This window comes from Leptidea sinapis, chromosome Z (genome assembly GCF_905404315.1).
Source record: "Leptidea sinapis chromosome Z, ilLepSina1.1, whole genome shotgun sequence".
Taxonomy (NCBI): domain Eukaryota; kingdom Metazoa; phylum Arthropoda; class Insecta; order Lepidoptera; family Pieridae; genus Leptidea; species Leptidea sinapis.
Window position 1 is genome coordinate 24,742,967 of NC_066312.1, and position 23,082 is coordinate 24,766,048.

Genomic DNA, 23,082 nt, shown 5'->3' on the forward strand with positions numbered 1-23,082 from the left:
AAAAGCAGGGTCTTTCTGTAACGATTTCGTAATGAAGAATGCCTTACTTTAGCTGTGAAATTACTGGTCTACTGAGTCTCAACTCGTGACTAGCGCAACTAAACGGGTTTTTTAAGAATCCTGAGTGTCATTTAAATAAAACTCTTTTTAAAGGATTAAAACTTGTATAATTGTAAATGTGTTTTTACGTAACCTAACGTTTCGACACTTTTCCAGATCTTTTTTCATTCTATCTCCCTTAGCTAAAATAATATCAAAAATGTTACTTTTACGCAAAAATCTAATGTAAAAAACACAGAAACTAGGAAAGATAATAATATACTGAGTGGCATTGCATTGTAGTGGCGTGAACGTTAACTAACCAACAGGTGACGTCATATCGTCTCTTCTTATGACAAAGAAAGGCCTCTCTGTAATATTTCTCTACCAAATATAAGAAGTATTTAGGTACCTGTACCTCAATCATAAACAAAAAGTATAACATTCTTTAACAATTTTTAGTGAAACACTTTTATATTAAATACAATCTTTCGATATAATTTTTTTTGTTATGATTTCGTAAAAGTAATAGTATTTATCTTGTAATGTAAGGTACCCCTAAAAATTTATAACAAACGGAACCAATGGTGGCCTTAAAGTTTACGTGTCATCACTAACTGTCAGTCGTTCCGCAGTTTTAATTTCGAGTTCATTCATAGACAAACGCGACATTTGACAACAATCGATCACGTTCTATGTCATAACAAACACTCAACTATTGGTGTGCAACAAACAACAGGGTAATAAAGTATCAAAACGAATGTCGCGTGTTGCAGTATATAAAATAATTTATTATTTCAACAGCTTATGCCTCCATCTTCGTCTGCATACAAGAAATAGCAAGCACTATGTCATTTTTAAATCTTCGTACATATTATAATAATATTCATAATAATAATGCCAATCTGGAACCAAAATAAAGTATATGTAATTCAAATAGTCTTTGGTTTAGGATTTGGTCTGTTACATAGTCTCAAACTACTAGAATTGAAGGAAACTCTTTACATCACTTTACCAAAAGCCACCATTGTAAATACATTCTGAATTGTAAGAAAGTTCTTACAAATTGCCTAGCTAAACGACATTCCACCCAACACATTATTACGAATCACTTTTTACATTTTGTCTTTTGTATAAATAAAATTTTAAACGTAAGTTAAAATAGTTAATTCTAAATTAAACTTAGTACAGTTAATACAAATTATTAGTTTGATTCGGAAAAGCCTCCTCCATATCTTTCCATCGTTCTCTATCTTGTCTTGTTTTCCTATTCCTATTATTTATCTTTTCCTTTCCCTCTATCTCTTTTATGTCATCGACCCACCGTCTCTTGGGTCTTCCGACTTGTCTTTTTCCTATCGGCCCTTTTCATTTGGTTACCTTCAGCGCCCATCTTTTGTTTTTTACTCTGCACATATTATGTTCAGCCAGCTATAAAGCATATACTATTATATGTAAATGTTATAGTATAATACAATTATTTGTGAATTTTATCTATAATAGGATATCATAATATTTATAATTTTTACATATATTACTAAACAAAGTAATACTTAACTAAAATAAAACTATTAAGTCAACGTCACGCATTGTTTGAGACTGGCTCGAGTACGCCTACTTGGGCGTAGTATTAGTTGCCCCACCTTGCGACTACACCTGCGATATCTAGTTGGAGCGCAGGTATAATCCATAATCTAGGTATAGCATATTAGAGGTATAAAATACGCGAGGCGTACCTTTTATTTTATTCGTAACTGGGCGTTCAGTGAAATTTCTTTACGAAAATAAGGGACGAGACGAGCAGGACGTTAAGCTGATGGTAATTGATACGCCCCGCCCATTACATTGCAGTGCCGGTCAGGATTCTTGAAAAATCCCAAAATTCTGAGCGGCACTTCAACTTCGCTCGTCACCGTCAGACATAATATGTTAAGTCTCATTTGCCCAGTAATTTCACTAGCTACGGCGCCCTTCATACCGAAACATAGTAATGCTTACACATTACTGCTTCTCAGCAGAAATAGGCGCCGTTGTGATACCATACTCTAGCCGGCATCCTGTGCGTATGACCCTCCCACTTCGAGTATTCTACTGGTGATTAGTGTATTAGTGTTAACAAGGTATAGTAAGATGTTTTATATCGTCAGCTGGGACGTTTACTACACTTATACTGATCTTTACCGAGCCCTGTAGTTCTAGCCCGTTACAATATCTTACAAAAATAATTGTACTCTTGATGTATTTTGTTTAAAATGTTTGGACTTAATCAATATTTATGTACAAGAGAACGACAATAAATATACAATAACAATCTCAGTCTAACATACCGATTGAGGTCAATATGACGTGAATCATCAAACTGGTTAATACATGTATGTACAGCCTTCAGTGTAAATAATTTTACGTGTAACTGTCTGCGAGTTAACATCGTACTTATATCATTATTCTATATTCAAAGTACGATAAGATACAAGTATGCAAAGTAACAAAGAAGGTAACTTGGCGTTGCCTAAAGATCTTACATCAAAGTGTTTTTTCTACAGTGGACATTACAGTGCATTCTTAAGAGCTGTTTGACTTGATTCTTGCCGGTTTTTATCATCACTTCATGCCATTAGCTAAGGTTACGGTTACTATGGATGCGAGTTCGCATAAGTCATTAGTAAATAGTTAATAGTCGAACAAATTGTATTCAAATAGGCCTAAATTAAGTGCTATTGAATAGTCATTATGAATTTCAATTAAATAAATGAATATGGTATAATCGGTAAATTTATGTTCAGAAAATGTAGACTTCATGAGAAGAACATACAAAAAAAAAATCAACGGCCACTCTTTTACATTAACGAATATTTTACAATAGCTGTAATAATATTTTCATAATAAATTACTAGTTTGTAAGATAATCCAATATATGAATAATTTTCAAAATTAGAAAGCGTTTTAAATATCAAAAATTCCATAAAAAGTAACCTCATATATAAATTATGTAATGAAAACTAACCTCATAAATAAAAATTATCGTATTTTGGATGCATTCACTTTTACAGCTTGAAATCTTTGTTTGTAAAAAATCACTACAACTATTTATTCTATTTATAAACTATAATAGGTTAACCTGAACCACAAGCAACACTGGTTCACCAGTTGATGCATGGACCAGCCATTGTTCAGCCGAATTCTGAACACTTTCAAACACGTTTGATACTTTCGCGTCTATTTGTATTCAAATATTTCTTTTTCAAATAAAATACATTTTAAGGGATGCATTTATTTAAGACTTTTTTATCCGCAACCCTTTCCTCCTGAAAACCTGCTCTGCAAAGGTCACGAAACGTCAGATTTAATAAGATAATAATTGAAACGCAAAAACCTATTATTATAAAATACAATGACAATAGTTCTAATCCTTTAAAAAGTTCTTGATTTGTTGAATTATTTAATGTTTAACACTCGCAATGATCAAAGAAAATAATATGTTGCTGGTTTCATTGGTATAGACTCCGGTTAGGAACACAACTCCTTCAATTATCTCTTCGTTTCTTCTGGACATGCTCAGCTCTCTCCATTTGTGTTAGTCAGAACTCGTGTCCATTGTTACAGTAACCTTACTTAATGTCTTCACTCATCGTGATTTAGATAAAGCAAATTTCTTTATTACAACAAATAAATCGCTTTACTTCACTGAAATCAACGTTGTGTTGAATTAATCCCTACTAATATTATAAATGTAAGTTTGTTTGTTACGATTTCACGCCTATGCCACTGAAAATTATGATGAAATTTAGTACAGATATAGACTAAAGCTTGAAAATGGGCTACTTTTTATTGCGAAAAAAAAATGGATTGATTGAAATAGGAAGTTTGTATGGAACCACCATTAAACTTTGTATTTAGGCAATTAATAAGAGGTAATTTATAAGTGTTTGTTCGAACATTTTCGAAACTTTGGCCTGCATGGATAAGAAGATTAAATTTCGCAGAGAAATACTATTAAAGAGACTGTACACACTGACAAGTGATATGTGCTATATCATATCTGCCAGCAGCGGAAGAGCAGTTTGAATGTTTATTATTTGCAAAGTATCCCAAAAAATAAAAAATAAATCTGCCCAGAGTAACTATTTCACGCGGACAAAGTGGTGTGTAAAAGCTAGTATTATATAAATTAAATAATTAATTATTATTTTAAATAGTTACAAATCCATATTAAAGTTAAGTCTGGATATTATATACACAATCAGATGTTCTGTTCTTCCAATAACTAAATACGAGTCTTATTTTATATATTAAAGTGCGATTTGTTGAGTTTTTAGTAAATAAGTGATGTGCGGAAGGACGGGCTATGTCTGATTCCTACCTCCGTTTTTGTTATTCTTTAAGAGAAGAAGTGGTGGACAAATGACTCATCTTTTTTATGATAAGTGTCGAGCCTGCTGGGCTATACGTTCACGTGATGGTTAGTGTGCACAAATTCTTGAAAAAGGCAATTGGAAATTAAGATTGACATTGAGGATCGATTTATGGATGATATATACTGATGGTTCTAACGGCTGTTCCCAATATACTATCTACAGATAGAGATCAATTTCTACCTTCTACTGTCAGTAATTAGCTGTCAATAATTTGAAGCTGTCCCAATACACGTGATTAGTCATTCTTATCGCCAGTGCACTGTTGCAATTTCCATGCAAATTTATATCCCTGGTAAGCTATACGTCTCCCTATTGACAGACAGCGTGTACGGATGAGTTACCGTCGATAAGTTTATTGCGACAGAAAAGTCTAAAGATTTTTTATCTCAAGTAGGCCTGACAACCTGAGATAGACTGAATATTGGGAATGACAATTAATCATCTTTAACTAAAGCATGGATTTGTTCGGCCGAAATTGGCCGTTAGAACGCCGAGGTGGTTATTCTAGGGACACTGATTGGATCTCGCGGGGTCCATTTACTACCGCACAGTTATAAATTTGGAAAACTCACAATGTTTACACCAGTGTGTAAAGATCAAATTATATTAAGTCATCATAACGTCTAGGATGTTTTCCTCTAATTTCACTAGATGGCGCTGTTTCGACGCCATTCAAACCGTACTTAACTTTTACTCCATCGAATAGGAATAAAATCTCACACTTGGCACTCAGTTATAAGTGCTATTTTGCAGGGAAAGATAGGTATGATTAAATATTTTGTCGATTTCAAATGATATTGTTGTTAGTGCTTTAAACAGTAGGTATTATATTTAAAATAATGACTAATAAATTGATCAGTAGTATTTTGCCATCACTTGAATAAACAATTAATAACAGCTGCAAATTATTTTCATTCAATGAAAATGGATCGTGACCTCAAAACAAAGAATTTTATGTAAAACATTTAAGATAAAATTACTGAATTTAATATTGATAATATTAATTGTTATGTCGTACCAAAAAGAAATAAAATGCTTATAATTTTATTTGTATTTATAATTTAAATATTTATGAAAGCACATTAAATTGCTTTTTAATTAAAATAAAATATTCTTTGAGTAAAATGTTATATTTTTTTTTATGGAATAGGAGGACAAACGAGCGTACGGGTCACCTGTTGTTAAGTGATCACCGCCGCCCACAATCTCTTGCAACACCAGAGGAATCACAGGAGCGTTGCCGGTCTTTAAGGAAGGTGTACGCGCTTTTATTGAAGGTACCCATGTCGTATCGTCCCTGAAACACCGCACAAGGAAGCTCATTCCACAGCTATATATATATCTGCAATATTTAAGCTACTTCCCTTCCATGTGGCATAGCCGTTGGTTTTGATTGGTTTCAATTCTTTAATAAGTATTTTGTTAATTTTAAAATTGCCGTTGTAAAATACTCTATTTGTATAAACGAATGGCCCTTGATTTCTTGTGTGTTCTTCTCACGAGCTTAACTTTTTCCGAACATTTTTCTGTAATGAAAGTAAGGGACGAGATGAGCAGGACGTTCAGCTGATGGTAATTGAAACGCCGTGCCCGTCACAATGCAGTGCCGCTCAAGATTCTCGAAAAAACCTTAAAAAATCTGAGCGGCATTACAACTGCGCTCGTCACCTTGAGACAGGATGGAGACATGAGATAAGAGGCACAGTAATCCTTCCACATAACTGCTTCACGGCAGAAATAGGCGCCATCGTGGTACCCATAATCTAACCGGAATTCTGTGCAAAGGAGCCTCCCACTGGTTACATGTGATAGATTCAGTAATTTAATTATAATATTTATTAAATGACGATTCAAAAGCGCTTAGCTTAAGCCTATTTGAATAAAGTTTATTTGAATTTAACTTTGAAATAAATACGATTGAAGTTACATAAAAATAAAATAAGATAAAGCAGAAATCTTTCTAAATTTAGGCATTCCTTACCATTGGGAGGCTCCATTGCACAGGATGCCGGCTAGTTTTTGGTACCACAACGGCGCCTATTTTTGCCGTGAAGCAGTAATGTGTAAACATTACTGTGTTTCGGTCCGAAGGGCGCCGTAGCTTGTGTAATTACTGGGCAATTGAGACTTAACATCTTATGTCTCAAGGTGACGAGCGCAATTGTAGTGCCGCTCAGAATTTTCGGGTTTTCCAAGAATCCTGAGCGGCACTGCATTGTAATAGGCAAAGCGTGTAAATTACCACCAGCTGAACGTCCTGCTCGTCTTGTCCCTTATTTTCATAAAAAAAAATCTTATACAATATATATTTTTTCGGGATTGGAGGACAAATGAGCTTTGTAATTATTGAACACTAAACGTGCTAAGTCTCTATTGCAATAAATGTCATAGAGTTGAACTAATAAAACAGAGCGGAATTTATTTGAATCTCATACAGAACACCTGACAATTTACTTTCTACGAATACTGATGGTATTGAATTCACGTTCGATGTAACTTTGTTTGCATGTAAGGGGTTGTTTGAATTATTTATTGGAATTGACTCGTGGATTGGCAGCAATGAGTCTGACAACATAACTGAACATTGAACGCAATGTTTTAGTATTTTATCGGTAGAGAGTAGTATACGTTTTGGCATTGTGAAAGTTATTTGATTATACGATATGCGTACCTTCAAATAAAGCGTGTTACCTTCCTTAAAGGCCGGCAACGCTCCTGTGATTCTCTGGTGTTGCAAGAAAATTTGGGCGGCGGTGATCACATAACACTAGGTAACCCGTACGCTCGTTTTTCCTCCGATTCTATAAAAAAAGTCATTAGATATTGATAAATTATTCAATCGTTATTTAAGCTCTTTTCAACATTAACAATAATAACAACAACAAAACTGTGAGCTTCCTTGTGCAGTGTTTCTAGGACGATACTATATGGGTACCTTTAAAAAAATTTCGTACAACTTTCTAAAAGACCGGCAACGCTCCTGTGATTCATCTGGTGATCACTCAAAATCAGGTGACCTGAACACTTGTTTGTTCTTCTCTGCTATAAAAAAACTTCCCCGGGGCGTCGTAAGAGACCCAAGGGTGTCGTAATGTCGTAAGTGGGAGAGTCTTATGACGTTAGCACAATCGGGCCAGACTCGTCCGGGTTAATTGCCACACTCGCACAGAATGCCGGCGTGAAGTAGCGGTAAGTTAGTGTCGACGACTGGAGGCCACCCCTGCCCCCCTCCACCCGAATATGACAGCGGGTCCAAAAAAGATTTTACTCCATGAGAGTACCGGCTCTACCAGAGTCGGAGAATCCCTCCCCAAGCACTCTCGCTCGGGCTGCCCTTCGTATTCTGAGGAGGGCATAGAACCGCGCATGTCCGAGGACAAACGAGGTAGTAACACCATGGCACCCCGCTCCACGCTCAACGTGGACCTTTGCAATATCAGAGGACTCCACTCTAATTTAAACGCCGTGTACCTAGCGATACGTTATATTTAACGTACCCTGGGTACAAAATTTAGCATAACTTATTGCCTCATGCCGGGGTATGTGTGTACGTTAGGGAGGATATCTGCTGTCGCCGTCTCGGCAATTTTGGGGGTTAGGACCTGTACTCTCTGGCTCCGTGTAGATTTCTTTTTGCTTCCAACCCGACTCTTTACGAAAACGGAAAAACACCGCGGACCATAGCCTGAAGTACAGTTCAGACAGAAAACTGTTTTCGTTGGACATCAGGAAATCGAGCGGGCCGGAGGGCATTTCTCCAATCGTGCTTAGAACGTGTGCCCCTGAGTACACACGTAAAGACACACTCAATGTTAAGATTCAAATTAAATAAATATAAAATTTAACATCTGGGACCAGACCTCTGAAGCGATGGGACCTGGGTAAATTGGAATAGTTTTATCTCAAGATATACAACAATAAATTTAATAAGTTGAAAAATTGAGGAAAAGAAGAAATGAAGTAAATAGGAAGAAAGTTTCAAAGAAATTTTTTTAACAATGCGTGGTCGTATTTATAAAATGTCTGCATTAACCTCTCAAACACTGAAGTTACGTATTCATTCATGTAGGTCAAAAAATTATATGTAGAGTAGTATTGTAGTGGGTGTATCAATTAATTAAAAAATAATAACCTGTATACTTTATTTTATGTAAATAGCGAGTGACCGCTCTGAAAGAAGCCCACTGAGTTTTTTGCGCCCGTTCTTCTCAGGTCTTAGGCATACTTTTTCGAATGGATAGTAGTTTTTGACTTTCAATAAGTGATTTATGAGTAAAAAATGCATTTGATTTTAGACAATAGGACGAAAAGGTTATTCAGTCTCTACTTTTTCCCTTAATGTGCACTCCTAATACGAACAAACGTACGTTGCCTTGGTCTTTGAGAACTAATATAAACGTGCTTATCTTTTATAAGTTAAAAAATTACGAGGAAGTTTCGTAAGCAACATAAGCGTGATGAACACAAAAAAACCCGGACAGACTTAAGTTTAAAGAACTTGCGATTACCTTAGTTGTTTATTGTTCATTTTTGAATACCCATTTTGCGTGAGATGTAAATGATTTCAAAACTACATTCTCTTATATGATACGAATTCAAACAGTAAAAATATAAGAGAATAAATAAAATCTTCGTAAAGACGAGGTTAATAATACGAATTATAATACGATCACCGAGTGAGATCAATTTCAACAAATAAAAACTGTTCATGTTTCAAAAATCAATAGATTTTTATTCTTTCTCATTTTAGGTACTGCTGGTGATACTTCTGCTTTTTAATATATATAATTTAAACTTAATTATCTCAAACATTGCAACAGCTTAACGGTTAAGAAACTAATCTTTGCGCAACGTTTTGCACCGTTACACTTCTAACAACGCACTTTTGAAGTCGTAATTCGGTACTCGCAGTTTATAATAAATACTTTAATTTGAAAAATGAAAAATTTATACCACTCTTGCGTAAGTTGTTTTTGTATAGTTTTGCGAACTTGTTGTGGTCTATGAAGGTGAACGGTTCAGCTACGCCTAAACATGAATCACTCTTGGAAGATAATAATTCTTCTTCTGCCAAACATTTAGCTAGTATTAAGTTCTGTTACACACTCATTTATGACCTTGTCACAGGCCATTTAAGCCGCTGTATGAGAAATTGCGTTAAATTACTAATAAGTATGTTTGTTATAGATGCACCACAGACCAGCGAACTTAGAGTGCCAGAGCAGCTCTCGCCGGCCATTATATCTAAGGAAGATCAACCGGCAGTCTGCAAAGACCCTGACTGTGTTCACACAGGTAAGAGAGTGTTTATATAACTTTATCTCCAAAACCTAAAACATCTTAAGTGCCATTCTAGACAATATCGATTGCACTCAAGTAAAAACAATGTCCTGCACTGTCTAATCCATTGTGGTCGGAGCTCTTGCACTTAATCATGTGAGCTATTATTGATGTGAGCTTTCCTGCCCCTGTGGAAAGAGACTTGTCAACATTATGGCTGTGTGTGGATTTTAAAGAACCAATGGCAGTAATACAGAGACAGATTGAAACGCATATTTAAATATTTTTATTCATAATACATTTTTTACAATTCGAAAAGATATGCCTCAGACGAGAGAACTACGGGAGCAAGAAACTCAGTATGTATAACAATTAAATTTATTCAATTAATAGTCTGAGGGTGCAAGCTCTTTTACCATGTTGTTGCATCATTGTGTTTAACAATTCTTTTTCGAAAGTTTCGCAAAATATAATATTTGGATATCGACTTGTAAACTGAACTTAATAACTTAATAATTAATATTTGTTTTGACAATTTTATTCCTGTAAATATTAGGGAATATGTGTAGTGCTCTGCAAATGCAATGAAGCAATCTGTTTCTATAAGGAAGAATAAGAAATGGTAGTAATAATTAAGTAATTGGGTCGCGACAACTGTATTTAATCCAATTATAATCGGTTTATCCAAAGATCTCTAATATCCTGCTGAAATTCAATGCTTTTTAATTGGATTCGAAATAGATAGTTTGAACCACAGTAAGCTTGCTCTAACCGTTTCAATCAAGCGGTTTGTAAGCGGACCAGGAACGGATTAACCTTTAGAATAGACAACGGTCGTGTATTAACAGTTCCGTTAGTAGTTTCGTAACGATGACATTAACAATTTAGTCCTTACATTTGTTAATATCATTAAACAGTTAATGATTTAGTACTTATACATATTTTTACCGTTTCCGAGGAAAGCTGTTAAAATTATAATATAGATACAATTTAAGAATTCATTTGTTTTATTATTTTTGTGATTTTATTAATATTCTATACATTCCTTGTTAATATACAATCTTCTTGTCATATAACCAAGCAGTTCCTTTCTTCCAGGTCTTAAGTACTCTATTCTTGTGAGCTGTTCTCGTTGCAGTACATTCCCGACCTTGTTGAGGAACATACGCTTCGGTTGATCTTCCCACGCATCCATCCACATGTATTGCTCCATGTGCATTAAATCTACTTTTAGCCTTTCCATTTGCTGGACTAAACCTGAGTAATTTTTCAGCTCTCCTATTCGATAGTTATCTAAATGTCATATTATCTATGGCCCACTGAAAAAAAAAACACTAAAAAAACTATTACAGTCCTGCAGCTTGATTCTCTGGCGAAGTGATGTGAGATCTCTCTGCACCTTCTACCGCATTATAAATAAATATTAATTTGCCCCAAACACGGTACTTACATAAAAATAGAACAGTCATAAACGAACCAAATATACAAAAACACTACATATAGTTTTTGTCCCAATTGGTGCACAAAATACTTCAGTGTGATGCTGGATACTAGCGCAACGAACGGTGCTCTTCCAGTGCAACCAACACAATATGACGTCACACACACGCAACCGCTACTCACGCACTCTTACAACACCAGAGGATGCGCTATTCTTGAAGTTACAAATGTCTAAGAATCAGAAAAAACCCGCAAATATTCTATATATCCACAAATAGAATTGAAGAAATCTTAAGTTTCTCATGTTGAAGTCATTAAGATAACATTTGCAACATTCCCACGCTCGCAATCTACAAGCCACGTAGAGAGAAGACCGCATTACCAAGTTACCCTAGCCGTGCTGGAAGCTATTGTGTGTGAAATATAAGACAATAAAATTTGTGAATATAATAACTTGAAAAAGAAAAGATCAAGTTTGCTACAAATTTAATATCATAAGTGAAGAGTGAAACTAATATAAGAAAATATCCTAATTTGTAGTGTATAGGGAAGGTGGAATTCCACCGAATTCCACCTTCACTCGACATGCTACAAATTAGGATATCATCCCTACCATCTGGATGTGTGGCGTTCCTCCACAGTGAAGTTTTCAAGGTACTTTCTTCCACGTACTACAAAACTGTGGAATGAGCTTCCTTGTGCGGTGTTTCCGAGTCATACAACGTGTCCTTCAAAAATACGTGTACACCTACTTTAAAAGTCGGCAACGCTCCTGTGATTCCACTGGTGTTGCAAAAGGTTGTGTGAATGTGATTTCTTAACATCAGGTGACCCGTACGCTCGTTTGTCCTTCACCCATAAATATAAAAAATGAGAGCAAATGTATGAAAGAAGATTGGTTTTATGTTGAGTGAGTGATATATTGCAACTGACCAGGGCAGGAGAATCAGTTATAAGAATTTACATATGATGGTTTGGTGCGAAGAAGAATTTGCGGGATAAATGGCCGTATCTTTTCTTAGAGAACCGCCACACATTCAGATGGTGGGGATGATAACCTAATTTGTGGCATATCGTAGGTGGAATTCGGCGATAGGAATCAGGTCAAACATTTTTATTTGATAAAAGTGAAGAAACAGGCAAAACATTCAATTGATATCAGTGAAACGCCCTGCCCATTACAATGAACTGCCGCTTAGGGTTAAATATCCCATAACTGAACGGCATTGTAATTACGCTCGTCACCTGGAGAGGTGAGACCTGTTTCCCACGCTAGGACGCCTTTCAAACCGACATACGAATAGTGCCTGCTTATTCATAACTAACAATATCTCTGTTTTTAACTTCACTCGCTCTATCTAAGAATAAATTAACCCAACAAATAAGCTCTCATTTATACCAGATATTTGCTGTTTGTTGCGATTTTACCACCCTATTCTTATTTAAATTATCAGTTAAGAAATGACCAGTCCGTCTCTTATAGGCTGCAAGTCCTAAGTCATCTTTTAAATTGCGCACATGGTTCTAGGTGCCATCTCGCGAGATTTTCTTTCTTATCTTTCTTTTTTTTTTATTATTATTATTGAACTTCATCTTGTACTTTCGGGCAGGATTTCTTCAAATTCTTTCCCTAATGAAATGAAATGATATGAAAACGACAGATTCTAAATTCAAAACGTAATATTTTGTTTATTTTTAATTGTAACAGTATTTGTGGCCAGACTATGTATGTATGTCGGTAATGTTTATGTCCGTGAAAAGTACCGAGCACGAAATCTGAGCGGTTCCGGAACTTGTTATATTATCATTTTCAATTACCGCTCGTCGTGCGATTTGATGCGTAGTACAATATCAATGTACCTACATTAATTTCATTTACTTACAGCTAATAGAGGACAACTTTAAATATTGGTAAAATAAACTTAATTCTCTTTTGTTTTAGCTTCAAAACTGCTCATGAACATAGATGAGAAAACGGAGCCATGTGATGATTTCTACAATTTCGCGTGTGGTGCCTTCGTGAAGAATACTAGGATACCTGATGATAAGACATCGGTCAACACGTTCTCCATCATAACCGACCAGCTCCAAGAGCAGATCAGAAGTCTTCTAGACGAGCCGATAGCCGAAAACGAACCCAGGCCATTTGCACTTGCCAAGACATTGTACCAGGCTTGCATGAATAGGAGTGAGTATAGTATTAATAATATTATTTACTATTAAAATATTCTTAATAAAATCAATATTTTAACTATAATAATTATTACAGAATATAATCAATACTAATATTGAACATATAAATATTTTTCTTACAATTTATTTATAATATTGAAATGAAATTTTATAATATTAAATATATTAACACAATAATTCAGAAAAAACAAAAAATTAAGTAATTGAATAAGTTCATATACTTATTTCATTTTAATGTTTGTTGTTATTTTATCAAACCAAAACTCCTGAATAGTTCACAATAATTTTGTGAGAGATACAAATTCTTAGCTTGATTGATTATCACATAGGATTATTTTTGTTATGTCAATTCAGAAGAAGTCCTGAGTAAAAGGTATAATAACATGTGATCGTAAATAGAAAACAAAACAAGGTGTGCGTTCAAACCCTAAGCCTGCCAAGTATAGTAGAGTCGAAATGTAAACATCAAGTTAAGAATATAGAACATAAAAAAAAAGTTATATATTGTTTTGTTAATAATTTCACCTTGATGCCTCACCCTTATTTCCGTCACGTGCTCCTGCGTTTTATTTGATTTGTGGCTGCGACAACTGCGTTGCATACACTGCCTTTTGTAACAACATGTCTGTCATAAACAGCATGCAATTGAGGTTCCCAATTGGCAATTTGTAATGTTTATTTAGTTGACAGAGCGTGGTTTCTTTTTGTTTTTATTTCTAAATTTCTCTTGGTTCTACTATTCTTGTACTTCATTAAAATCAAATTTATTTTTTTTTCGGTACTATGCTCGACACTTGTAAGATTGAATGGAAAATCGGCTGACTTCAAAATTCTAACTTACAAGGACTTATTAATGAACAAAATCACGAAAACAAGTGTAAAAATATAATTGTGAAATATAAATAATGTCTCATGTAACTTGTACGTTCAGTTTTGATAACACATCATATTTGTGGTAGGCAACTAATTTTTCTTAAAGGAAAATTGGTAGGCAACTAATTTTTCTTAAAGGAAAATTGCTTGCAAGTCAAGGTTTGTCTGTTTTGATAAACAGGGCGCTGATGGTATTTACAAATAATTGACTTAAATTTTCATATTTAAAAGGTACTATTACTAGGTCATTAATATTTATTACTTAGTATAAATGAAAAACAGCAATGATAAGAAAAGAAATGTTAAGTTCCATTAAATCCAGATCAAAACTAAAAGTACCTCTAACAAAGTGTCGTCCAAGGGGGACAAAATTGTGATGAAATGAGTAATGATATAATGAGCGATAGTATCAACAACAGTATTACACCTAATATAACGGCATCCTCTGTGCGTGACCGTGACATTGGAATCTGCGTATTAAGTGACGTCGCACACTTCTCATGTCCAGACTACTTCACTTGGTGAGAGATAGTTATCATCACAACTATGTCGGTCTCAGTAAGTACTTTGTGCCGTTTGGTGTCGAGACACTTGGCCAGCGGAGCCTAGTGTGTCTCCATAGGGCTGCTGGAAACCCAAGCGCTGATATATTTCGGCAAACAGATCGGGCTAGCTATTAAAGCGGAAATGCTGCTGGTATTTTAGTACACACAGTGATAGTTCTGACTACACGTAATGATAAGTTATTGTATAAATTAACGATATTTGTTGGTGCTGTCGGAAAAAAATAGCCGTGTCCCACACGGCTTTCAACAAAAACGCTGTCTAACCCTTACAGATATAACAAAATAATGTATGATGGAATTGTGTATCTTATATAGGTCTACACAAAAGACCGCGATTGCATATGTCTATTTCTTAAGTATAACATACTATATCCATTTTAATAATTTAAGGAATTGGCAATTATAAAGCGGTAGGTAGTGTAAAATCTGTTAATACAAATATGATATTAATCCTTATCTTATTATTACTACATATTATAAAATAAGTAATTCATTTACGATGGCTATAGACTACATTATTCCCGAATATTTATATCTTTATATTTGTGTGTCTTCTACCGCATTAATCACGGGAAGTGTTCTGAAGAGCTGTTTCACCTGATTCCTGCCGCCGAATTCAACCTTCGCACGACACGCCACAAGTTAGGATATCATCCCCACCATCTGGATGTGTGGCTATCCTCCACAGTGCTGTTTTCAAGGAGCTTTCTTCCTCGTTCTACAACGCTGTGGAATGAACTTCCTTGTGCGGTGTTTCCAGGACGATACGAAATAGGTACCTTCAAAAAAGCGCGTACTTCTTCCTTAATGGCCGACAAAGCTCCTGTGATTCCTCTGGTGTTGCAAGAGATTGTGGGCGGCGGTGATCACTTAACAACATGTGAACCGTACGCTCGTTTGTCCTCCTATACCATAAAAAAAATCCTTTTTTTTTATTGACATAACAGCGTCTGCCGCGTATGATATATGCTGCAAATAAATATTTACAATTATATAACATAAAGGTCATCATAACATAAAATGTGGAATATATTACAGCTGCTATTGAAGCCCGTGGGGTTCAGCCACTTCTGCAAATGCTGCGTCGGCTCGGCGGCTGGCCAGTCCTCGATGGAAACAACTGGGACGAACGCTCCTTCTCCTGGGAGGAGTCTGTTTACCGTTTCAGACATGCTGGTTATTCTGTCGACTACTTCTTAGACTTCTCTATCAGCGTTGATGTGAAGAACTCTACTAAAAGGATAATAGACGTAAGTCTACCCGAGTTTCAAACTTCCCTTGCGAATTAAAATGATCACAATTGAAATAAGCTTGTTATTGTTTTACAGTAAGCAGTTTAAATCGACGCCTGCATTGTATGATATGCACGCTCTGTTGCCCATTAATATTGACTCACAGATATTTTAATACAAAGCAGTAATGAAATAGCCGCTTCACTGACTTGGAAACACATTGAACTTTATCCTCAGAGGGAAAAGGGGTAAAAGAAAGTCTCTAATCATATTAATTTTGATGATTTGATTTTGAAATTTAATTTGATGTCAAGCTTAATGAATTTTTGGTAAACCTGACATTTTTTGTTAAATATAATAGCAATGACGTCGAAAAATTTGTTAATGTGTGAAAGATGTAAAGCTAGAGTTCCGACCAGTGCGGCTCTATCGCAACGGCCACAGCGCCAAAGATGCTGCGTTAGTATCACTGCAATCTCGATACAATACTCAAATGTTAGTTCATTAATTTCGGTACTGTTTAATACTATCGCCTTATTATTGTCATGTGTATGTAGTGTATTCATGCGGTGCGGTGCGACGCGGACATTCTCTCCTACGTGCGGGTAAATATGGCACCACCACCGTCTCTATCCCAATATGTCGATGGTGGAGGCAGCGGCGGAGTTACATCCAGTTCACGCGAAAGTTCGCTTCGATTCGCGCCGCGCCTTGCACAGCCCTACGTGCACGTAGGCCACTTCAATAGGTATCGACTGTTTATTGTTTTCGCGCCGCACCGCGCCACTTTGCGTTCGCGTCCAGATCGCTCACGTAGGAATCTGCGTGACTGACTGTTGGAAGTCTAGCTTAATGCGGCGTCCATCTTTAATCGTGTTAATGCATCGTTACAGAATTGTGATTTTGTAAAGTTGCGCCGTCACAACTTTACTTCATTTTTCTACTAGTTCATAATTTTTTGATTGAATATAAATTTTTGCTTTTTATTATATGCGACTAATGCACATTTAAATAAAGAATCGGCAAAGATTAGAGATTATTATTACTTCTATTGGCCGCGGTCCTGACATACTCGCCTGACTTCTTCCACTGCCATTCGACATGCATGCTTCACACATGCTTTCTTTTTCTTTCTACTCTTTACTTGGCCGTTATTAAACCCTTTTCTGATAGCAGAATATACGCCCAGGTCGATCCTTCCACAATCTTGTTATATATAATTACATAATATCAATATAATTGCCTTTTTTTACCTTACTAAAGTAATATAACCACAAGAGAATGTGTAAATATTTTTGAAGTAAAAACTTCTCTTGCCGCGTTGGGCACTTTTTGGTAAGGGAAAATCTTATATAATAGGGTTCGCGTCACCGACATGCAGATGACTGGTGCGCGCGATAAATAAATACTTAAAAAATATATATATTGCTATATAGTTAGACAATTTTTGGTTGGGTGAAATCTCCAGAATTCGCGTCACCGAAATGCTTATACCAATTATCTCAAGTTTCCCGAAATGGTAACAAATTCATCTAAATAACTTTAACATCACATTTTAGTTGTATATATGTCTCAATGTCATCGTAACTTCCACGTATCCTTCAATCTGTCTCTAACTAAAAAGATATCAACGTATCCAAGTGAGTGAAGATGAAGAACAAAAGCTAGTTGTTTTCTGCGCCCTTGTTTTAAAACTTCTTATTTTCGTCTGAAAAACACTCACAAAACACAAGACAAAAGTTCATTTGCGAAGTTTCGGTGAAGCGAGAGGGGTTTTGAATAAATGATGGAGCGGGGCGAATTATTTGTCAAGTTGTAAGCGCGTGCCATATCTGTCGCGAACTTTAATGAAGTTTCTTTCTGCACTTTACTTTGCAATATTGTGTTTGTTTGTTGTTTAACGTGTTGAATTATATAAGTTACAAGTATAGACTTTTTTTATTATGAAAATAAGGGACGAGACGAGCAGGACGTTCAGCTGAAGGTAATTGATATGCCCTACCCATTACAGTGCCGCTCAGGATTCTTGAAAACCCCAAAAATACTGAGCGGCACTACAATTGCGCTCGTCACCTTGAGACATAAGATGTTAAGTCTCATTTGCCCAGTAATTTCACTGGCTATGGCGCCCTTCAGACCGAAACACAGTAATGCTTACACATTATGCTTCACGACAGAAGTAGGCGCCGTTGTGGTACCCATAATCTAGCCGGCTTCCTGTGCAAAGGAGCCTCCCACTGGTTATTTACTTAGAATATACTAGCCTATAGACGATCTATTTGATTTGTCGATGTATGCGTTATCTAGTTGTTTAATATTCAAAATATTAAAGAGCTATTTCCAAGAATGGCTGACTGTTTTCGACTTATCTATCAAAATTGGTTACAATAATAATAGATACGCTTTAATTTTCTATCTTGCTGTACCGCTGTTATTTTCTCTCGCGCGTTTTGTTTGTCTAAAGTATATTGTAAGTATTATGTGTCAATAACAATATCACTTACTTTGTTCTTCATTCCAGCCTTAACAATTAGTTTCTTACTGCTATTCTTAAATATGAATCTTGTTTTGTTATAAACAGGTTTAATGTATATTGAGAAACTGATTGGTTCATTATTTTATAGAAAAGGACGACAAACTAGCGTTATTATGACCTGATGATAGATGATAACCCAGTCTCTTATAACACTACAGAAATCATTACAGTTAAATGTAGTACGTAATTTTCTTAAAAGTGTCCTTCGTAAAATAGACGGTTCAACGAATTTAATAAGCCCCATAGTCGTAACTTACCCATTGATGGCTAATAAAAACATTCACAAAAATATAACTTACTTCAAAAAGGAGTTACTTGAACGTTAAAACTAAAATAAAGCAGCTTAATGCCACCAACAGACAATATATCGTCGATATGCGAAATTTTTCTCGTATCACAGTGGCCGCTTGCAGTTTTTCCGAACCGATACGATAACAACCTAAGAGTACACTCCCACCACATTAAAAATAGCGCAAAAAAAGAATACTGGGAGAGTTTCTTGCGCCACTTCTTCTCTCTCAGAGTGCCATTTGTTTCCGAAGCGGTAGTAGTATATATAGTAGTAATATATCTAGTATATTAGAAATGACATCAAAAAAGAATTGTAAAGGAATCAATTTTGAGAAAATAATGTCTTTAATGCATTTTAATAGCGTCACATTTGAACCTCGGGTATTGAGGAAGTTAATGGGCGGTTTTCATTTTTCATCAGTATATATTATATATACTTACTATAGTTTCAATTTATAACTCAATATAATTTAATATTTTAAGTGTGGAAGGTTAAAATGGCGTAACTAAATGTATTATGTTAATATCTTGCGTATTCGATACTTTGATATTGCCAACATAGTGATGTGCCAGCCACTCAATATCGATACTCGATGCTATCATGAATATGTTCCTTTTGTATTGATTGAACATTTATTATTCCACGGATATAAAATATTCAAAGTTCGAACTACGGAGTCGAAACATTTTTCGTAGCTTTATTGAGAATTTCTCATATAAGGCGATGGTTGTGTAGAACTCCGGAATTTTTAAAGAAATATGTAAGATTTAATTTAAATCACTACTTCTAGTTATCAGACATTAATGTATATATATACTTTTCCGTTTTGAAATATTTTTACCCTATAGGAAGTTATGAAGGAATAAGCCAGTTGTTAATATAACAGTAGAATATATGTAGTTAATCTTAACATTGGATACGTTTCCTTTTTTTTCAAAGTCCATAACCTAATTTTTAATCGACAGCTCGACCAGGCTTCCTTGGGTCTCAGTCGCGAGTACCTCAACCGGGGCTTCACGGACAAGCTGGTGCAGGCATACTACGAATACATGGTGGATATCGCGATTTTACTCGGAGCGGATCGCGCCAGAGCCGAAGTCGAGCTTAAGGATTCTTTACAATTTGAGATGAAGCTGGCTAATGTGAGTATTTGAATTCCAATTTTATGTACATACGGCCTTACAGATAAACTTTGTATAAAGTTATGCCTACCAAGAATATTCAAATGTTTACAATGGTTAGTGACACAGACTACTAAGCTAGAGGTCTCGGGCTCGAATCACGGTAGGTGCAATCATTTATATGATTAATATAGATGTTTGTTTCCGAGTCATGGATGTGTATATGTATTTATGTATGTTTAAGTAAGTATATTGTATTAAATATATCGTTGTCTTGTACCCATAGTACAGGCTATGACAAACAAGGGGCACGATAGTTTGTGTAAAAGTGTTTCAATATTATTATATTATTATTATTATTACACATTTTGCTTATGATTGGTTTACTCGGACGTATAACTTTACCCGCGTTTATTTTGAAGGCTGCTTGACAGTGTTCTCAGCTATAACTTTACATGAAGTTTATTTGTAGATCCGTTACAGTTGAAACTTCTTATTTTCCAAAATATTTAATTTTCTTCATAACATAAGTTGGTACTGGACTTGCTAAAGGCCTCGCTACTTACTTAATTCGGTACAGATGAGGAAAAGCATGACTTTTCTGTATGTCGGAGTACTAATTGTCATATTATTCAGAATAATTGGGTTGCTTGCTATAAAGGAACAATTTATATATGAGCGTTTGGGTTCCGTTCAGATGAGTAGATGTTGTTAGTTGTAGCTGTAGTTGCTAATCCTTCCGTGAACGTGTTTCGTATTCGATCATTCATTAAATATTTATTTATTAGCTTTGTTTACAATTGCAATACTTTACTACAATACTTACAATACTATAAAAACACACACAACTATAAAAAGTACAACAAAGAACTAGAAGCTAAGTGTATTTATTACTTACAAATAAACAGAGCATGCACTGAAATATTTTTTTAAATGTTGTACAGTGTAAATTAAGAAACAGCAAACAGTTTCTTTTTTAGATAAAAAAAAGGTAAAGGTAAGCAAATTATATTAATTTATCAATTATAACATTATTAAAGATTACCAATGTTGGTTCAAATTGTAAGATTAAACTAATTAACATTGGTTTTAATTTCTTTGGGACAATCTCTTGACTAGTTACGTGTTTAATTATCAGAAAGAAGGTAAACAATGAATCGATAACCCAACATTTTATGTTCAACAAAATAATGCTTATATTCACAATACCTCATATAAGACTAGTTAAAATTATCACTACTATATACAAATAATACTGGCAAACGCTGTGGGGTCACACAAAAAAGAAATTATCAATTGTCGAAAAAAAAATTACAATATAGTATCAAAAATGATGTTTGTTAAAAAGATGTTTCAATAAAGTATGAAATGAGAAAAACTATAGCATCAGACACAACTTAGTGCTACGTTACGTGCCGGAATGTGTTTAAATAATTTCAATTTAATTAAGAAATATAATTACTATTTGACATTGAATTCAGTGTACACGAGTGATGTGATTGTTTTACAAAATGTAAACCAAACAAGGTATTGTTGTCGCTCTTGATACCGGCGACTGTCCAAAAGTCACGTTCATATTTAATACCATAAAGCGAAAACACACTTGCAAATTTGCTGAGTTAAAGTAATTTATATATACCTATATTTAATTTTATTAATTATTAAATTTAATATTATATAATATGTTTATTGAATGAGTCCACTCTTATATGATGGAATAGGTCGTAGATTAAATTCTCACTAGAATCCGATACCAAATATCCTTTTCTAGTTGTTGAGGCTTTTTCGCTTATTTGTGATTGCTTGTGGTGAAGTGAGAGATTGCTGGTCCCAGCGTTATACTCAGAACGAGCGCTGCTGGTGACTGGTCAATCCCTTCATCACGAATGCTACTTTTTAGGTAATAAATAATGTTGACACTTATTTCTACTTTTATTTATACAAAGCTTGTAAAGGATATTTACTACTGAGGTTTTTAATAATTTATCTGCCTTTATTAACTTATTTTAGTAAGTCAAAAATTGTGAAAGATTTATGTCAGATGCATTGAATTTCTTGCCATTTCTTTCATAGTTCATTTTTTGACGCGCTCAGTTGCAGGTCAATAAGGCCCTTAACAGCCGTTCCCAATATACTATCTACAGATAGAGATAAATTACTACCTTATTCTGTCAGTAATTAGCTGTCAATAATCTGAAGCTGTCCCAATATACCCGACAAGTCATTCTTATCGCCTTATATTGGGACGCGTGAATTGCAATTTCCATACAAACTTGTATCGCTGGTAAGCTATACGTCGTCCCATTGGCAGACAGCATGTACGGATAAGGTGAGTTACCGTCGATAAGTTTACTGGGACAGAAAAGTCAACGATAGTTACGATTTTTATCTCAAGTAAGAGATAGACTGAATATATAACGGCCGTAAGCAGATATGGCAAAGCTACGAGTCGTGCTTGTCCTATTCCATTTAAAAACTTTGTATCACGCTATTCAACAGTCGTATGTGCCTGTAATTAATCAATAAGTTAATGTGTACCTCAGAAATATTAACACACAAAAAAACTAAGTTTAAGTGCCAAACAACTAACACTAAACACTTACACATTTAAGAAATACACTACACACCTTTATAAGAAACCTTGTACCTAAAATTTACCTTTGATGATCTCACAAATTAATTTTAATGGTTACATAATCATTCCAAATATCTATTTATTGTGTCATATTCTGTTGCAGTTTAATGTCACGGAAGTGAACCAATACTTAAACGGTATTATCGAGTATTATGAAAAGTGAAAGTCTTTTTGAAACGCAAATATGTATTGAACTTATGTAATTGCTCTTTTTTGCTATCAACGACTGGCCACGCTCACTGGATGGTGGGTGATAACAGTAATCTATCAATACAGTAATGTGCCATAAATAAATTGACTTAATAGATTGTTTCCTATCGGAAGTTGAAAAAATAAATATAAAAACAGAGAAAGCACAAAAGTATTGTCAGTCTCTTAGGTGTGTGTATCAAATCTTTTTGAAGGTCTCGTCTCATCTTGAAACGCCACGCTAATCATTCCACAGTACGGTGGAACGTGG

General features: G+C 35.0%; 1 protein-coding gene across 1 annotated transcript in view; it reads left to right on the plus strand.

Annotated features, from left to right (window-relative positions):
- LOC126978805 (neprilysin-2) overlaps positions 1–23,082 on the plus strand; it is an 86,368-nt gene that overhangs the window by 45,014 nt on the left and 18,272 nt on the right. The window contains exons 4-7 of the mRNA XM_050827886.1: positions 9,642–9,749; positions 13,117–13,362; positions 15,845–16,056; positions 19,832–20,008. Coding sequence (XP_050683843.1) covers positions 9,642–9,749; positions 13,117–13,362; positions 15,845–16,056; positions 19,832–20,008 — 743 coding nt within the window. The remainder of the gene's footprint in view (positions 1–9,641; positions 9,750–13,116; positions 13,363–15,844; positions 16,057–19,831; positions 20,009–23,082) is intronic.